General features: G+C 33.6%; 1 protein-coding gene across 2 annotated transcripts in view; it reads right to left on the bottom strand.

The window, feature by feature from the left end:
- Nucleotides 1-200: 200 nt before the first annotated feature.
- Nucleotides 201-15,933, bottom strand: part of LOC139098144 (uncharacterized) — a 59,483-nt gene continuing 43,750 nt past the window's right edge. For both annotated transcript variants that reach the window (XM_070650265.1, XM_070650266.1), the window contains exon 5: nucleotides 201-2,710. In XM_070650265.1, coding sequence (XP_070506366.1) covers nucleotides 1,745-2,710 — 966 coding nt within the window. In that variant the 3' untranslated portion in view covers nucleotides 201-1,744. The remainder of the gene's footprint in view (nucleotides 2,711-15,933) is intronic.

Raw genomic sequence — 15,933 nt, 5'->3', positions numbered from 1 at the left:
TTTTTAAAGCTGCAAGGAAACTTGATTCTCAAACCTCATAAATACATTTCAATAAAATTCAATTTCATCCACAATTTGATGCCATAAATATTTAATTAGACTTACTGTGAAATTTCTTCTGAAATTTTAATTTAAAATTAAAAGAATTCTTATTATTTTTGGAATGAAAAAAGCTTTGAGCAATTTTTATTGATATTTTTGTTAAAATTTTTATTAGCATTTATAATTTACAACACTTGGAGTCGTGAGATTATGTGTGTTTGAAAATGTTTCTTTAATAAATTAATGACGTATGGATTTATGTTGAATTTTATAACATATCTAAAATAGTGCTTTTTTCTGTTGAGATGGGACTCGTTTATTGTATGCTAGAAGGTTTGAACTAGTTAGAGCAATGGTGGGAAACCTGTGTTCAGGCAAACACTAGTGTGGAACTATAAATGTATGGAAATTGCATGAGCCGTAGGCCGCATATGGTTTCGGTCGAGGTTTACCACTAAAGTATGCCACGATACTCCTTGGTGGTAAGCCTCGATCTAAGCCTAGGGCAGCCATTTGCTGTATTTTTATGGGGACGCTGCTATACTTTTCTTGAAGAATCCAAATAATGCCAAACTAAGAAATGTTCCGATTTTTTCTGGTCACTCTGCCTAAACCGCTCACAGAGGTTTCTCACCACTGCCCTAGAATCCAAAAACTTCAAATCCTTCTAGACAATTAATAAATCCATCAATGTCAAACCCTAACAAACAAAGAACATGCTTTCAAGAGCAGATTAAGCTGAAAATACGATCGCGAGCATGTTTAACTAGTACATTTAAGTAGAGCAAGCTCTTGGAAGAATGTTCTTTGCCTGGTACCCTAATAGACAAAGATACAGCTTTTAGGTACCGCAGCGGTCTTTCTGTTCCATGCCCAAGTGGACAAAACTACGCTATAACTTGTTGATGGCAAATTTCTGTCCAGTTAATAACTCGTTTTAACGTATTTTTGTACACTCGAGATGTAACCATGCTCTTTACCTGGTACAGTTAAAAAATATTCATAATCGAGTCCATTTTTTTAATTACATAAAGAATAATACTGAACAAAAAATAATCAATTTTGGAATGCTTTCACTTTATCCTTAATCATTGCACAATTTTTTTTTAAAATTCTATCTTGACTTCATAATTAGACAAATACGTCACGACATATTTGAGCAATTCCCATTTGATTAGGGGTCGTCCTCTAATTACGTAACGCGAATTTTCGACATTAAGACAGAGCTGCAAAACAGGTGTCTGTGACGGGCAAAAACCAAACAAATTCTTGATAATTTATATGATTTTGTAGGAAAAACCAAATAAGTTATCAAGAATTTGTACAGTTTTTGTCTGTCACAGGCACCTGTTCTGCAACTCTGGTTAAGGTCCTCCTCCCTCTTCTAAGCACGCTACATAATAAGAGAGCGATCCCACTTAATTATTGGCTTAAATTATTCAATCCGAGTATAACAAATTGTTCGTCGAACTTTATCAAATGATTATTTAATCAGCAATAATAATCATAAAGTTCGTGTTTGAATTTCGATAAAAGGATTTAATTATATTGAATAATAATTAGTTATTATACAGCTTTATATTTATACATATATATCCTTGTTGTCTCTTGTTTTTTTATCTCAAAAATGGTGCGCATATTTGGTAAAATTTTTATATATTATCGAGAAAAATGCAAAAAATAATCACGAAGCACACAAACTTTATGCTTCCTCATAGCGAAGCTTTTCTTGTTGAACATTATATGATCCACTTGAACGATGCTCCACCCAATTTTTAAGCTTCCCCCTCAACTCCTCGAGGCTCTTTGATTTTGCTTTATTAATTCTCTTATATTTCACATCCTTAGGCTTTGTAACAGATCGATGATTAGACATTACACGATTATAATTTGTCACTTGATGATGTTGATGCTCGTGTAGCTTTACATCGTCATCTGATGCTCGTCTTATCTGTACGGGTGTACTTGATCTCGAATAGTCATAATAGCTTGTCAATTTTTCCCAAAAGGTCGTTGTCGACGAGGACGATTGTGTTGTCGATATGGAAATTGAATCTGCTGAATTATATGATGGATCATCTATGGCATCAGATATTCTCTTATCAGAACGATTTCTAAATTTATCACGTTTTTCAGCTAAATCAGTATTTTGTGGTTGTTGTTGTTGCTGTTGTACAGGTTGTATTGACTCTTTATCCTTAAGCTCTTGACTATTTGCATCGGGATCTTCCTCAACACTATAAACAGTCTCCAATATATCTGGACGGCGCAAATAACAATTTGACTTTTGTAATGTACGACGTGGCATTTGTATCACATCTGATATTGATCTTACAACATCATTACTACATGACTTCTTTTTTAATGATATAAGTGAATTACAATCATCAATATCTTCAAGTACAACAGCTGAATCCGAATCATTTAAATCACATTCAGTTTGTGTATCGGCCAATATTATTTGATGATCGAGCCCATGCAGCTCTAATCGACTAGATAGTGCCTCAATTATCTTTTGTTGACGGTAAATTGTTAGCTCTTTATTGTATAAAATGTTGGCAATTTGTTTCTGTTTCCGTACTAAGCGACTCTCCAACAACAGAAGTTGACCGGTGAGATATGATAATTGATCTGTCTTCTCCAATTGCTCTCGAAAATGCTGTTCGCTCTATGTATACATCATGGCATATACAAAACAAACGATTGAATGTACGATGATGTTGAATTTGTGAATATATGATGACGGTATCGTGTTGTACATGCGAGGAGAGAGAAGAGAAAAAAAGAAAGAAAATTACATTTTTAGTATTACATCAACATATTTCATGCTTTTCTTTACGCTGCTCTGTATACAATTTTTATTTTTTTTTCAAAAGCAGCTGAATCGATTTTGGTGGAAAAAAGTGGTTGCCGTATATATCAGTTACGTCACGTTCAATTATGTACGATTTATTTTATTTTTTTTGCTTTGTACTAGATAATAGTGAACGAATAGAAACAGATGAGATGCGATTACAAGACTAAATGATAATTATCGTCTTCTTTTCTTTACGTTTTGGGATTATCGTAAATGTTTTTTAGAGCTATTTTATTAGGAAAGTTGGTTGGGATTAGTGGAAGTTTGGATTATTTGGTTGATGTCTGGATTAGGGATTGAGTCTCTTTTCATGCTCAAGACTAGAGCTCTTCATTATTTTATCAAATTATACTTAAAACCCTGCTTTTTGCTCAATTTTCGAGTGCTGGAAAATTGATCCAGCCTGGAAGGCACAAGACGTATGAAAGGTGGAAAATCCGGCCACAGACAGGCATGAGTCTGGTCTGAAGTCGAATGCAACCTAATCTAGCAAAATATACGAGTCACGCCTAGATTTTTCATCAGTTTTACCTTCTGGCCTTCCGAGAAGTATCAATTCTTGATCTGAATTAAGTCTATATCGCAAATAGCACAAGTTGATTAATCGATCTATTATGGGACCACAACCCGTTGTGAGTAGGGTTTCCAATCCCAGGATCCCGGGATTGACATTTTGAATAGGTATTAAAATCTCAACTTGTGACTCTAGCAAAGTGTCAAATTATAATCGAATCTGGCACCAAGTTGGAGTCATACGGGGCTAAGTCCAAATTTTGGATCGATAAACCAATCTGTGCTAAGTATTCAGGTATCAAATATGGAGCGACACAATAAAATTTGATACCACCAAATCTTTATAAGAACGGCAAGAAGCCGTATCATTACGAAATTCTGTACTAGCACCATGAAGACTTCAAAGATTCCCAGAAATGCCGTCCATAATCAAATAAACAGCGTAACTCCATAGCAAATAAGATCTGAGCTTAAGTATTGCTGTATACACCCAAAAGTGGCTTCTAAACGACACACGTCTCCTAAGCACCTTCAACTACCAAATGGACGCTGTTTTATTCTAATAAGCCACTTCATTGTTCTACAGACAATATCGCTTGATCTCACTGAGGGTTCGGAAAAATACTAACTGAATATATACAGTTACTAACATGTAGATAATATTCAGAATATATTCAGTTATCCACAGTTTACTAACTGTAGATAAATTTTTTGAATACAAAAATTCCGTTAATTTCAAATTGAATATTTCTGGGCATTTCTGAACTTGGCACTATTGGAGTTCTTTTTTACTATTTTGAGTCTTAATATTGAAAGAACTAATTAAATAACGTTAGGAGCTGGCAAAAAAGTGCAGAAATTAATTGAAATTCTGTAAAAAAATATGTTCAGTCCTGGGCTTGAACCCGCATCTTCAAAACGAAAATGTTTCGAAATTTGTCAAAAATTCCAATATTTGTATGGAGTTTTTGATTTGTTAAAAAATCGGGATATTTTGGGGCTTTGTCGGGACACAGCAGCAAGGGTGAAACGTACAGCAGTGTCCCGGCAAAAATACAGCAGATGGCTGCCCTAAGTCATAAAAGAAGATCCTGAAGAAGGAAATTTACGCATTTCAATTTAAACGGTCATTTTAAATTCAAAAAATATATTCAGTTAGTTATATATTCAGTTAGTAAACTGTAGATAACTGAATATAAGTGTAGATAACTGTAGATAACTGAATATGGCCGAACCCTAGATCTCAGCATGAACAATATCAAATCATTTACAAAAATGCGCCACAAACTCCCACTAAACCCAATCGTCTAATTCTCAATTACATAATCATCCACTTGTCTATCTCAAAACTAAGTGATTCTTCTTCTTATTCATGTCATTAGTTTGATGAGCGGAAATTTATAGTACAATAAAAAAACATCTTTTTTCTTATGCTGAATCCACGACAAGCTTTTCATGATTATTTCAGATATTTAAATTATCATTTTTTCCTTTTATTAGCTGCTTCATTTTCAAGGATTAACGTGCAGTACAAATTATAATGAAGCTTTCAGACTTTTTTTAAGCCACAATAAAGCTTATATATAGAGGTAAAATGATGAGGGAGACATAATCCTAAAGAATATGCCTTACAGCGAATTACTTGATGCTTTCTCGTTATGAATATTTTTTTTGTGTCGTGTCGTACGTTAAAAGTCCCTGTGGGAAATTATTCTCTGAATTCAAAGCGGCAGACTGTGAGTTAGGATGGCAATTATTTGGAATTTATGTGCTGTTGCTATTTCGGGAAAGAAAATCTGAGCCGGAGGAATTTTGAGGCTTAAAAAATTTATTTTTTCAAGTGATGCGGATATTGAGTGAAAGTAATAGGATGTCCCGGTAGATTAGATTAAAGTAGGGCAAAATTATGAGGGAAGGAGTTGGATTTCAATGAATTTTTTAATGAGGAGATCCTCAGTGGATTGAGGCTTAATGAAATTACGGGGATGAATAAGCAGATTGGGACATTTTTGAAAGTTGTCGCTGTGAAGACGAGACAGTAAGAAAGGACACATCCTTTAATTATTTGTCACTTGATTCTAAGTTTCTTGCCTTGTTCATCTACAAAGTGCAGTAAATCACATTTTTCACCATGCAAACGGATCGCAATGTGCCGTCACGTTATCATAAGTGCAATTTTACGTCTTACAGTAATTTCAGTGACTTAGCGGTGTACTAACGAAGCAATAATGTGCTGTCCGGGTCAATACAAACCAATCAAGTAAAATGACATAACCGAAAGCTACAATTTGGCTACAGCAGCAATAAAGTACAAGAAAAAGCAATAATTCTTCTAAAAAATAATCCAGACATCCCCAACACCTGCCTATCCCCCCAAATTTACATCTCGCAAGCTTATTTAAGACTAACGGCAGGCAAGACACTCTCAAAAATTCAGCACACAAAAAAAAATCTAATTCAAATTTTTTCACATTTTCCCCATAAATCCACGTGTATGTCGCACAGAATAGAAAAGTAAGGACATGAATACATGCGAGAGAGAAAGAAAAGAGTTGTGAATGATGTAAAATGTAAGTCATAATCACAATACATAATCTGGGTAAGAAAAAAAAAAAAACAAAAACATTGTTAAGCCTCGTTACACAAGCAATTCGTGAGTAGACTTAATTTCCATTCCATTTTCTATTTGCATTCAAATTAGAAAGCCATTAAAAAGTATTCTGTTGTTTTTATTGTAGCAATAAATAAGGTTGGAGCATTTTTGCAGAACAATTGTTTACCAGATGTCTTAATGGTTATAATATTGCTGCAGAAGCAACAGATTGCTCTTCATCCAGTAAACTTTTATTTGTAATTCATCTTCATAATTCAATGCGCTTGCTTTTAAAATGGCATTAAAAAAAAGTTTATGGATTATTCTTGCCAAATTCCTGCTGTGACATTGCGGGTAATTTCAACTTTTTAATGAAGGTTTTTTGTGTGTGGAGCACTTATGGATTGTTGGGTAATATAAATTGGTATTTTTTTGTGGTTATTAAAAATGTTTTGAAAGGGAAAATGATGAACTGAGCTTAATATTCATCTGCACATGCCTATTATGTATCAGTCGGTCATTTTGGAAAGGGAATTGGATGAACTGACTCCAATAAACATCTTAGGGTCTACGTAGATCTATTGTATGGTCAGGCATGCACTTTGAAGAGGGGAAATGATGGATTGACTTCAATATACATCTAACGCAGGTCTGTTGGATGGTCAGTTGGTTACTTTAGATATGCAAAATGATGGATTGACTCCAATATGTATGTAAGGGTCTGCGTAGGTGTATTGTATGGTCAAAAATCACTTTTGAGTGTCATTCTGGACAGGAAAAATGATAAACTGACTTTAATATACAGCTTAGAATCTGTACTGGTCTATTGTATGGTCAGTTGGTCCATTTAGACATGGTAATGATGAACTGACTTCAATAGACACCTTTGGCTTGTCTATGGCATCGATTCAAGCCTCCCACAAGCCTACCACCCCAAAAAATGCGTCAAGGTCATCACACAACACAAAGCATTTATCTATCAACTTTAGGAACTCTTATTAATTCCATTAAGTCCTAAACAAACTTTCCCAAAAAAGTCGTCTTTAAGCCTTGATTTTGTCATTCCTAAATATTATTATTTCAGCATATTTCCCTTCATCTTATTCACAGAAAATTCCATTAGCAATTTTGTCTTCTTCACAATGGAAAGAAATAATAAAATGTCACAAAAAATGGCAACAACAAAAAATTTCCAGCATTTATTTCAATTATTGTACATCGTTATATAAATTTTACATTATACTGTCAAAAAAGAGAGAAATTATTAGAATTTAAAATTATTTTTGCGACAAAAGAAGAAACTTTTTTTTTTCACTCATTAAGCATAATTAAATGACATTTACATAATGTACGTATCATAACATTCATGAGACATGTAAATCATTCGACTCGTCACTTTTGGGAAATCTTCATGCCGTTGAAATGATTTTTTTGTTTGACAATATGAAAGGAAATTAGGTTGAGAGTGATGACATATTCGCATTGATGTCATTTAGAGCTCGAAGTCGGATCGAGTCGAGTCGACTCAAGTCGAGTTTATGTTTAGAACTCGACTTAAAGTGGACTTGAGTCTCCTCAAACCATATCGACTTCGAGCTCTGATGTCATGTAATAGCACTAAATAGCATAATTTGGATAATCGATCTCAAACAACCGGCACAAGGTTAGCGTGACTCTGAATCGGTGCTGGATTTAAACAGAATCCTTGCTTAAGTCAGGATCCAAAACTCTGGAAGTCAGAGTCACGCTCAATTTATACAGAATCTGGCACTAAGTCAGAGTCAGGCCAGATTTAGACAGAATCCGACACAATGCCATGGCCACGTCGAACTGGGACCGGATTTTTAATCTGTTAATTGGTTTGGGGTTCTCAAAAACTTTGAGTTGGAACTTTACGGTTTCTTTAGAATCTGATCAGGCATCTGATCGACTTGAGGTCGTTATATATTCGGATCGTGAGTAGAGCTAGTTTCATGCTTTATTTTGAGTCTATTTTTGATGATATATCACCCGAATTAAAATATTTATCAAAAATTTCATGAATCAGAAAAGCAATTGATTCCATAATGCAAATTGGTTCCATAGCCAGCAAATGCTTAGCCAGAAAAGGGATTTTATCCGTTTAAATTGAAAAGTTTGTCCGAAAATTATGTGAACAGTGCTATTCGAAGTATCGTGACCTCGGTTCCAAAAGTGATCAGTTTGATAAAATTTCTTTAAGTTGCTGGTTTTTGAGAAAAAAATGCAAGAATCCCAAAAATTAACAATTTTTCACTTATTCTTCGCCTGTCAGAATGAAGGTCCAATTGATCATAAACCTAGCTAATTACATTCTTCCCAACTCACGCTTAATCAAAAGAAATTCAAACTTTAATTTCCTTTTTAAAACCCTTCAATCTCAAACTCTTAATGATCCATCGCTTCCCACCACAGCCGTGAATGAAAGAAAAAGTTTTTTATTTGAAACAAAATAAAAAGATTCTCGTGACATGTCGAGCGCTCTCTCCAGCGCAACCTAAAATAAAATAATTAAGTTTCATATTTCTTTCCAACAACGTCTATAATGAAGAAAATAATAAAAATTTGCCAAGATGAGACAAAAACGACATCTAATTGTATTAAAACTGTTCCCATCTTATAAAGAGATACTGTGTGCAGAAAATTAAAGACAAAGAGGTGATTAATAAGGCGACAAGAAAAAGCTATATTGGTAATTTTTTGAAAGCTGAGATGAATTGAGGTGTGCATTATTTTGAAGCGCTAATGTCTCATCTATTATTAAGAAATTTATTAATTTGGATAGTTTTCTTCTTCCGCGTGTCTGTTTGGATGCTTTTTAGGTTTGTGATGGAATGTTTGGGTTAGAAATAGTTAAGTGTAGTTCGAGCTGAAGATTTTCGAGATCGAGACTTCTGAGAATTCTTTTATAGTCTTGGTCTCATTTCTGGTTCCGATCTTGGTCCTGGCTCCAGTCCCGGAATCGATATCGGACTCAATCCCAATCTCGTTATCGAAATTGATCCCGATATTGGTCTTGATCCTGATCTCGATATCGATATCGGTCTCGACTTCTATCTTGGTATCGATCTGGATCCTGATCTTAGTATCGATATTGATCTCGATCCAGATTTAGGTATCGATATCGGTCTTGATCCCGATCTCGGTCATTGTACTGGAAATTAGAGTACTCAGTCTCGAAAAATGATCAAAACCGGAACTTCCATAAACCCTAGTTTAAGCTTCATGAATTTGAAAAATTGAATGATTCGTGAGTAATTCCAATACAATCTCGAACGACACAAAATGTCTATAGCTATAGGCAAGAATGTGTAATTCATGGAAATCTCATCGTAAGCACAAACTCTCTTAAACGAAATCAGGACACAATCAAGATTCTTTTTATCAAAAATTTTAAATTTCCTATTCATTTATCCAGTGGTGGGCAACCTGTATGTCGCGGCTCAGTACTGTACTGTCGAAATTGAGCTGCATGTCGTGTGTGGCTTTGGACGTGGCTTACATGTCGTACAATAATTATTCCACAGCACACCTCGTGGTGGTAAGCCACGACCAAAACCACACACGACTGGTGGTTCGATTTCGGTAACACAATAGTGAACCGCAACACACAAGTTGTCCATCACTGCATTAATCATTTGATTGAACATCACGCATTCAAAAAAGAGATTTTTTTATTAACTTCGTTTATTTATTTGCCTTTTTCATATGTTTTTGACTGAAAAAACAATTCGTTCACGATTGTGCCTCATTGTGTTCACAACAGTTGATTGACGCTTAATTACGTGACACAGTAACATCCCATACAATTCCATCAGTTTTTTACATGAAGATAATAATAATGATAAGCGAATATTTATAATGGAATTGAAATTGCGAGCTTTTCTGCCATCGTACATAAGACAATGCCTGAAAAAAGTGAACAATATGCGCATACATGATGATGATATGCGATTTTTATGCTTTTCACTCAAAAAAATCCATCCTTTTTCTTTATGCTTCATATAATACGCAACGGAAATCAAAACGTTGAAGAGTTTTTTTTTGAAGAGTTAAATGCGAGTGGAATTGAATTTTCATGCTGTATGCCATTTCGATTTCATGAGTAAGGATGGATTATGTTGAAGAATTTTATTATCCTTGTTATCGAGTATTCACATTTCTCATATTTGACTTTTGTATGCTGAACATTTCTCTTCTTTTTTGCATTATTATCTCTGAACTCCTTTTTTTTCATATCAAAGATTGAAATATTCAATACACGATTTGGGCATTGGGATTAGGGATGTAATAAATTTATTGATGGTATGAATGATAGGATTTGTTAAATTATATTTTATGCTGTATTCTTATTTGTTTGTTGTGTGCGCTGATATAAGTTGCTGAGTTTTGGGGTCGTTCATTCATTACGTTACGGGTTTAGGCAGAGTAGATGGTGGTGGGTATTGCACTTGGTATTGGATATTGGCAAGTGGAAGCCAGCGATAGAACCAGTTTCAGACGAGTCTTGTGGGAGATCATAGATCACAACTGATCTGCACGACCAGCAAAGTAATTAAGCATGATGATTATGCGTGTCGGGTGACGTTAAATTTCAAACTTTAAGGGTGAGCTATGTCAAAAAATCGAATTTTTCCCGTTACATAACAAATGAACAAACCCCTTGTGAGATTAGTGGATTAGAAATTTGAATAAATGCCCAGCTTTATGGCAACTTTATGATAATTTTTTATGTAATCACAAAAATCCTTTGGGAAAGAAAAATATTTACTTTGGAAGTTACTTAAAAATTCTTCAGAGACTTGTTATGTCTAGTTGTTGGAATTTGTGTTTTAAGATGTCTGGCTATATGAGTGTCTATGTACAAATTACTTAAACATGTAAGGAACTCATGTATTTTTGTTCAAGGAGCGTGATTGCGTTATCAAATAGTATTATTTGACTTTGTGTTGCAGAGGCCAGTTACTCGATATAAATCTACCCCTACTTCCATCTCCTCTAATATCAATTCTAAATCAATAAAATCAATTCCATAAAAAATTACATCCTCAATACAAACTGACGCAACAGTTTATAATCATTTGAGCATGTTTCCACTGAAACTAAATTTGACAGGTTGTGCATCCCCATGACTATTTGTAAAACCATTGAAAATGCTTTAACCAGTCATGTAGAGCATCCACAGCAGGAAGAGAGAGACAATAAGAACGGAAAAAAGGTTGACGGGTTTCACGTTTCTAGTTCCTTTCTCATTTTTTTTCATGATGATATGAACGATTACAAGATGCTCCAAGTCATCTCCTTTAATTTTATTGTTGAATAGAGCATAAGTATTCTCATGCTCATTTACCCTCACTTATTTTAATCCTCGGGGTAATTTCCTTACGTATTTCTTTTCATTTTCATTTCAACTTCTTTTCTTATGTTGCGTGCACGCCTTATCAATTCGCATTGTTGTGGCACTTGCCTGTCGGAACCGACAAAAAAAGGGAGAAAACTTAGATGTAGTCGAGAAATTATTTTTTTTTGCTCCTTTTTTTGTATATTTTCTTAATTCCTTAAATGTTACTTTTGCTGTATGTAAGGCTTAATAATGTACATATCTGAGAAAAGTTTTGTGAAATGTATTTGACTGATTAAAATTTGGGTTGGATTAAGTTCTGGTTGTTGCTTGAAGTTAAATTAAAGTAATTTAATGACAAATTGGAATTTTTTTAAGGTTTTTGTTTGGCATGGACACGGTTTCTAGTGTATTATTGGGAAATGAATAATAATAATAATAATAATGTGGTTATTACCCAATCGGCACAAATTGAAATGGATTTGACAAGTGGCTGCCACATGGCTTTAAGTATACGATCGACTCGTCGCCGTGGTGGCAACATTTCAATTGGTGCCGATCGGGTTAATAGGTGCTGGGATCGGTTGCTCGGTATACACGTCCCACTTTACTTAACCCTTCACCTATCACATCAAGTTTATATCAGGTCATTTATATCCAATGTGCTTTCCGAGAAGAATATTATCATTTTTGTGTCCTATTGAAAATTCAAAAGCCAGCGGCATATTCAATAATTCCATCAAAGGTCAATCTTAGATGTATTCCAGAATATTCACATAACCTGCACAGATCGAAGCTTAAGTACATCTCATCCCAACATCCCCAGCTATTTAAACGACCCCAAAAAACCTTCAACTTAAAACGTTTGCCCGGGCAATGTTGAATAATTCCTTTTAAAGCACATGAAGCTGAGTTACATGAGTAACAAAATATTCTTTTTTATTGCCGTGCACATTAAATTTACTTTTTTTTTTATTGATCAATTTTTCTTTTTATTGTCAACTTATTGAATTGAACTCTTGTTTATTGTGTCACAAGAAATGTTATTGAAATTTTTTTTTTTTCTTGTAAATATTGAACAAATTTTTTTTTAATCTTCTCAGCTTTCCATTAACATTGTGTTTTATGTGTTATTTTAGTGCTTTTGATCTTAATTGAAAATTGTGGTATAATTTTGTAAAGGAATTTTTACTAATAAAAGCACATTGTGTATTATTCTTGCTTTAAAGCAGTGATGGGAAACTTTATATTGTCCGCGGCACATGTGGATGGGAAGCCTCGATTAAAATTGAGCACGGCAAACGGTTCATGGTATTTCTAATGGATGCCAATCGTAGCTGCTGCAGTACAAAGTTTGCTCGCCACTGCTGTAAAGGTATGGAGTTTTGTGATTGTTCTGTCTAATATCTTGGAAATGAGAAACTTGTGGTAGACAGTATTAGACTTGAAAATTGCGATACTTGGATACAAAACTAAGCATTTTGTAGTTAATAAGGTGATATAGCAATGCTTAAGTACACGGGAGTGGTTCATTTGATGAACATCATTTGCATACTACCCCAATTCAGGAAGAGAGCTGAATTTAGTTTATAATAAAGGAAGTATATGAAAATTTACAGCACACGACCGTACATTAATTTCATTTATCAGTTTGAAGTTTATTAGTTTTTTTTACAGCACAGAAAATTTCCTTCAATTTTTAATTATAAGTCATCGTTAATGGATGCAGTTTCAATTACTCTGGTTGCAATAAGTTTAATACGAAAGCAAAAGCAGGTTGTAATCTGAAACTCATTAGAAATTCAAAAGCTAGTCTCTATAAAAACTATTAATCAAGTTCCTATAATCCCTCTTAATTACATGATGAATTTATAGTCTTTAAATATTCAAAGGCAATCTAAATTACATCAATTGCTAATAGATCACTCTTTGAAATTAGAATAATTCATGAAGCATCAAATCAGTTCATCAATTTACACTGAAAATCTTGTAAAATTCTCCCAAAACAAACCTAACATTTCGTAAGAATTCCATGAATAAATCATCATCATCTGCATAATTCACTGAATTTATCAGCATCATCACCAACGAAAAAACTGTCTTTTATTCACGACACTCAGCATTACAACTCGATAAATATTGCATCCTCGAGTACAAAAAGTCTCATTTCTTCCACAAACATTAATCTTACCAAACAAGAGCACTTTGAAGATGTAAAATAATCTTTGAAAACTTTAAAGCACAGTTTGAAACTTATTTTCCAACAAGTATCCACATCCAGCTATTTTGTACATGCAAAAAACAACACATTCCCTCATCATCAACCAAAATGAGAAAGGAGAGAGATGGAGAGAGGAAAAAAAAGCGGTAGCATAACGAAGATTACAAATTTGTTTGCAGACTTTAATATACACAAATTTTTACCCTTTTTGCTGTTGCTCATGGAGTTATAAGAAGAATGAGGAATAATGAAAAAATGAGTTTGAGTGTCGATATTGTCTCATGGGAGTTTTAGGACGCATTTTCCCACGGTTATTTTGGCGAGGAATTGAAGGTTTGAGAAGGTTTTGGCAGGAAATGATGAATATTTAATGAATTGACTGTGAAATTGAATAAATTACTGAATCTTCTGAAATTCAATGTGTAACGGACATTTTGAATTTGAAATATTCATGCAAAATTGTTCGCATCAATTGAAGTGAATTTGCTGAGATTCAAAGTATAACGGACATTTGGAATTTGAATTATTGGAACAAATATCTTTGCATCAAAAGAAGCGAAAAATTTGCAAAAAAATCTTCAATTGTGTTGACAAAAATTTAATTATTGCAAAAATAAATAGGTTTTAATTGCCATACAAGGTTTTATTTAGTTTATTTAGCAAGACTATTCATATTGTAAGGTGAGAAACATTGAATATAATTGATTAATCATCTTCTAATTCGACAATTCTCAATTGAAATTTTAGAGGCAAAAACATTAATTTAATTACTTTAACAAAGCAATTATCAGAGGATATAAGAATACAGGTGGTGAAATTTCGAACAACAAGTTACTTATTCATATCTTCAACATGACAGCCATTCCATAACATACATTGGTAATTAATTAATTTCTGTAATTCACAAAACATAATTCATCATGTAATTATAAAATAAAAAATTGTTACTTCCATTTAACTATCATAATCATTTCAGTCAGCAAAACTGAACAATAAAAACTCATTATCAGGCATCAAAACAAGCTACAAAGAGAGTCTGAAGGAAAGAAAACTAAAGAACAATGAAAAAAAAAAGAATGAAAGTTTTCCATTATGTAGTGCTCACTTCACTATCTAATTTCCGCTGAATTCTTTTGTTGAAGATTTTTTTTTTTCTTCATCATCTCATTCGCTTCTCACTTTTACCAACTCAGCCTTGTTAAATAGAAGAAGCATGCTTTCAATTTATTTATTTTTTTTTTTGGGTTTTTCTTAAGATGGGAAAAAATTTTTGTGTAAATAATCGAGCTATGAACTGGAATTTCTTTCTGGCACATTAAAGAATGGAGGAGGAAAAATTATGGAGAACAGATCGATAAAAATTGTATTAAACGAGATAAGAACAGCATCAAGGAAGCTAGTTGGCTCGTAAACAGCTCTGTAACGAGCTAACTTGATAATTTTGAAAGGTTTGAAGCAGTTGTTGGCAATCTGTGAGCTGCGATACATTAAAAATGTTAAGAAATGCCATGAACCGCATGCTGTTTGCTGCTTTGGTCGATTCTAACCTCAAAATTGGCCCTCTCAAAATCAAAGGTTACCCACAACTGCTTTAAAGTATTTTTCTCGCTATAATTTATAGCAAAATTTTCGCAATTACCGCATCTTCATCTCAAGAGGTTACTTGACGCTGTACAATTGTACATCTTCAATTGAAATAGAAGATTGTTCATTAAAAAAAAATTTTGAAGGTGTTTCGTTTGTTTCAGTCTCAATTGAAGGTAAATTTGTCATGGAGATGCTTCATTGATCTTTTGTTTTGACACAAAAATTGGCATCTAATTGAATGAAAGTTATAATTGAAAACAATGATATTTCTGGTTGGAAGCTCTATCGACGGTTGTGAAATGATGGCTGACTTCTAAATTGAGCTGGGTCTTGAAAATGTATAAAGACACTTGAGGTGAAGTCAATTTTGCAATAAAATGTTTTATTTTACTGACTATTGAGTGGCAAGTGTGGATTCTTTTAATAATTGATGTTGAAATTTTAAGCTTGATATGAAGGTTCTTGTAGGGGATGTCCGGTGGTGACGTTTAGCAACTGGAAATTGATTTTATTTTTGACATATCAAGGACAATCAGTTCAAAATCAGAAATACTCAATTCATGCTCAAGAATACACAAAACTTTAAGGATTCATGGCATTAATAAAGGAAGTTCATCTGTGATTCTGAATCAGATTCTGATTTTCTAGCAAATTTTCATCAGACAATTCTCAAACCTCATCAATTTCTGCTTGAAATAATTTACAGTACATGAACATTTCAATCTAAAATCATTATCCTACACATGAATGTTCCAGCATCT

This window comes from Chironomus tepperi, unplaced genomic scaffold (genome assembly GCF_022539635.2).
Source record: "Chironomus tepperi strain 1889 unplaced genomic scaffold, CSIRO-AGI_Ctep_v1 contig_445, whole genome shotgun sequence".
Lineage (NCBI taxonomy): Eukaryota > Metazoa > Arthropoda > Insecta > Diptera > Chironomidae > Chironomus > Chironomus tepperi.
This window is presented reverse-complemented; position numbering and strand designations above follow the sequence as displayed.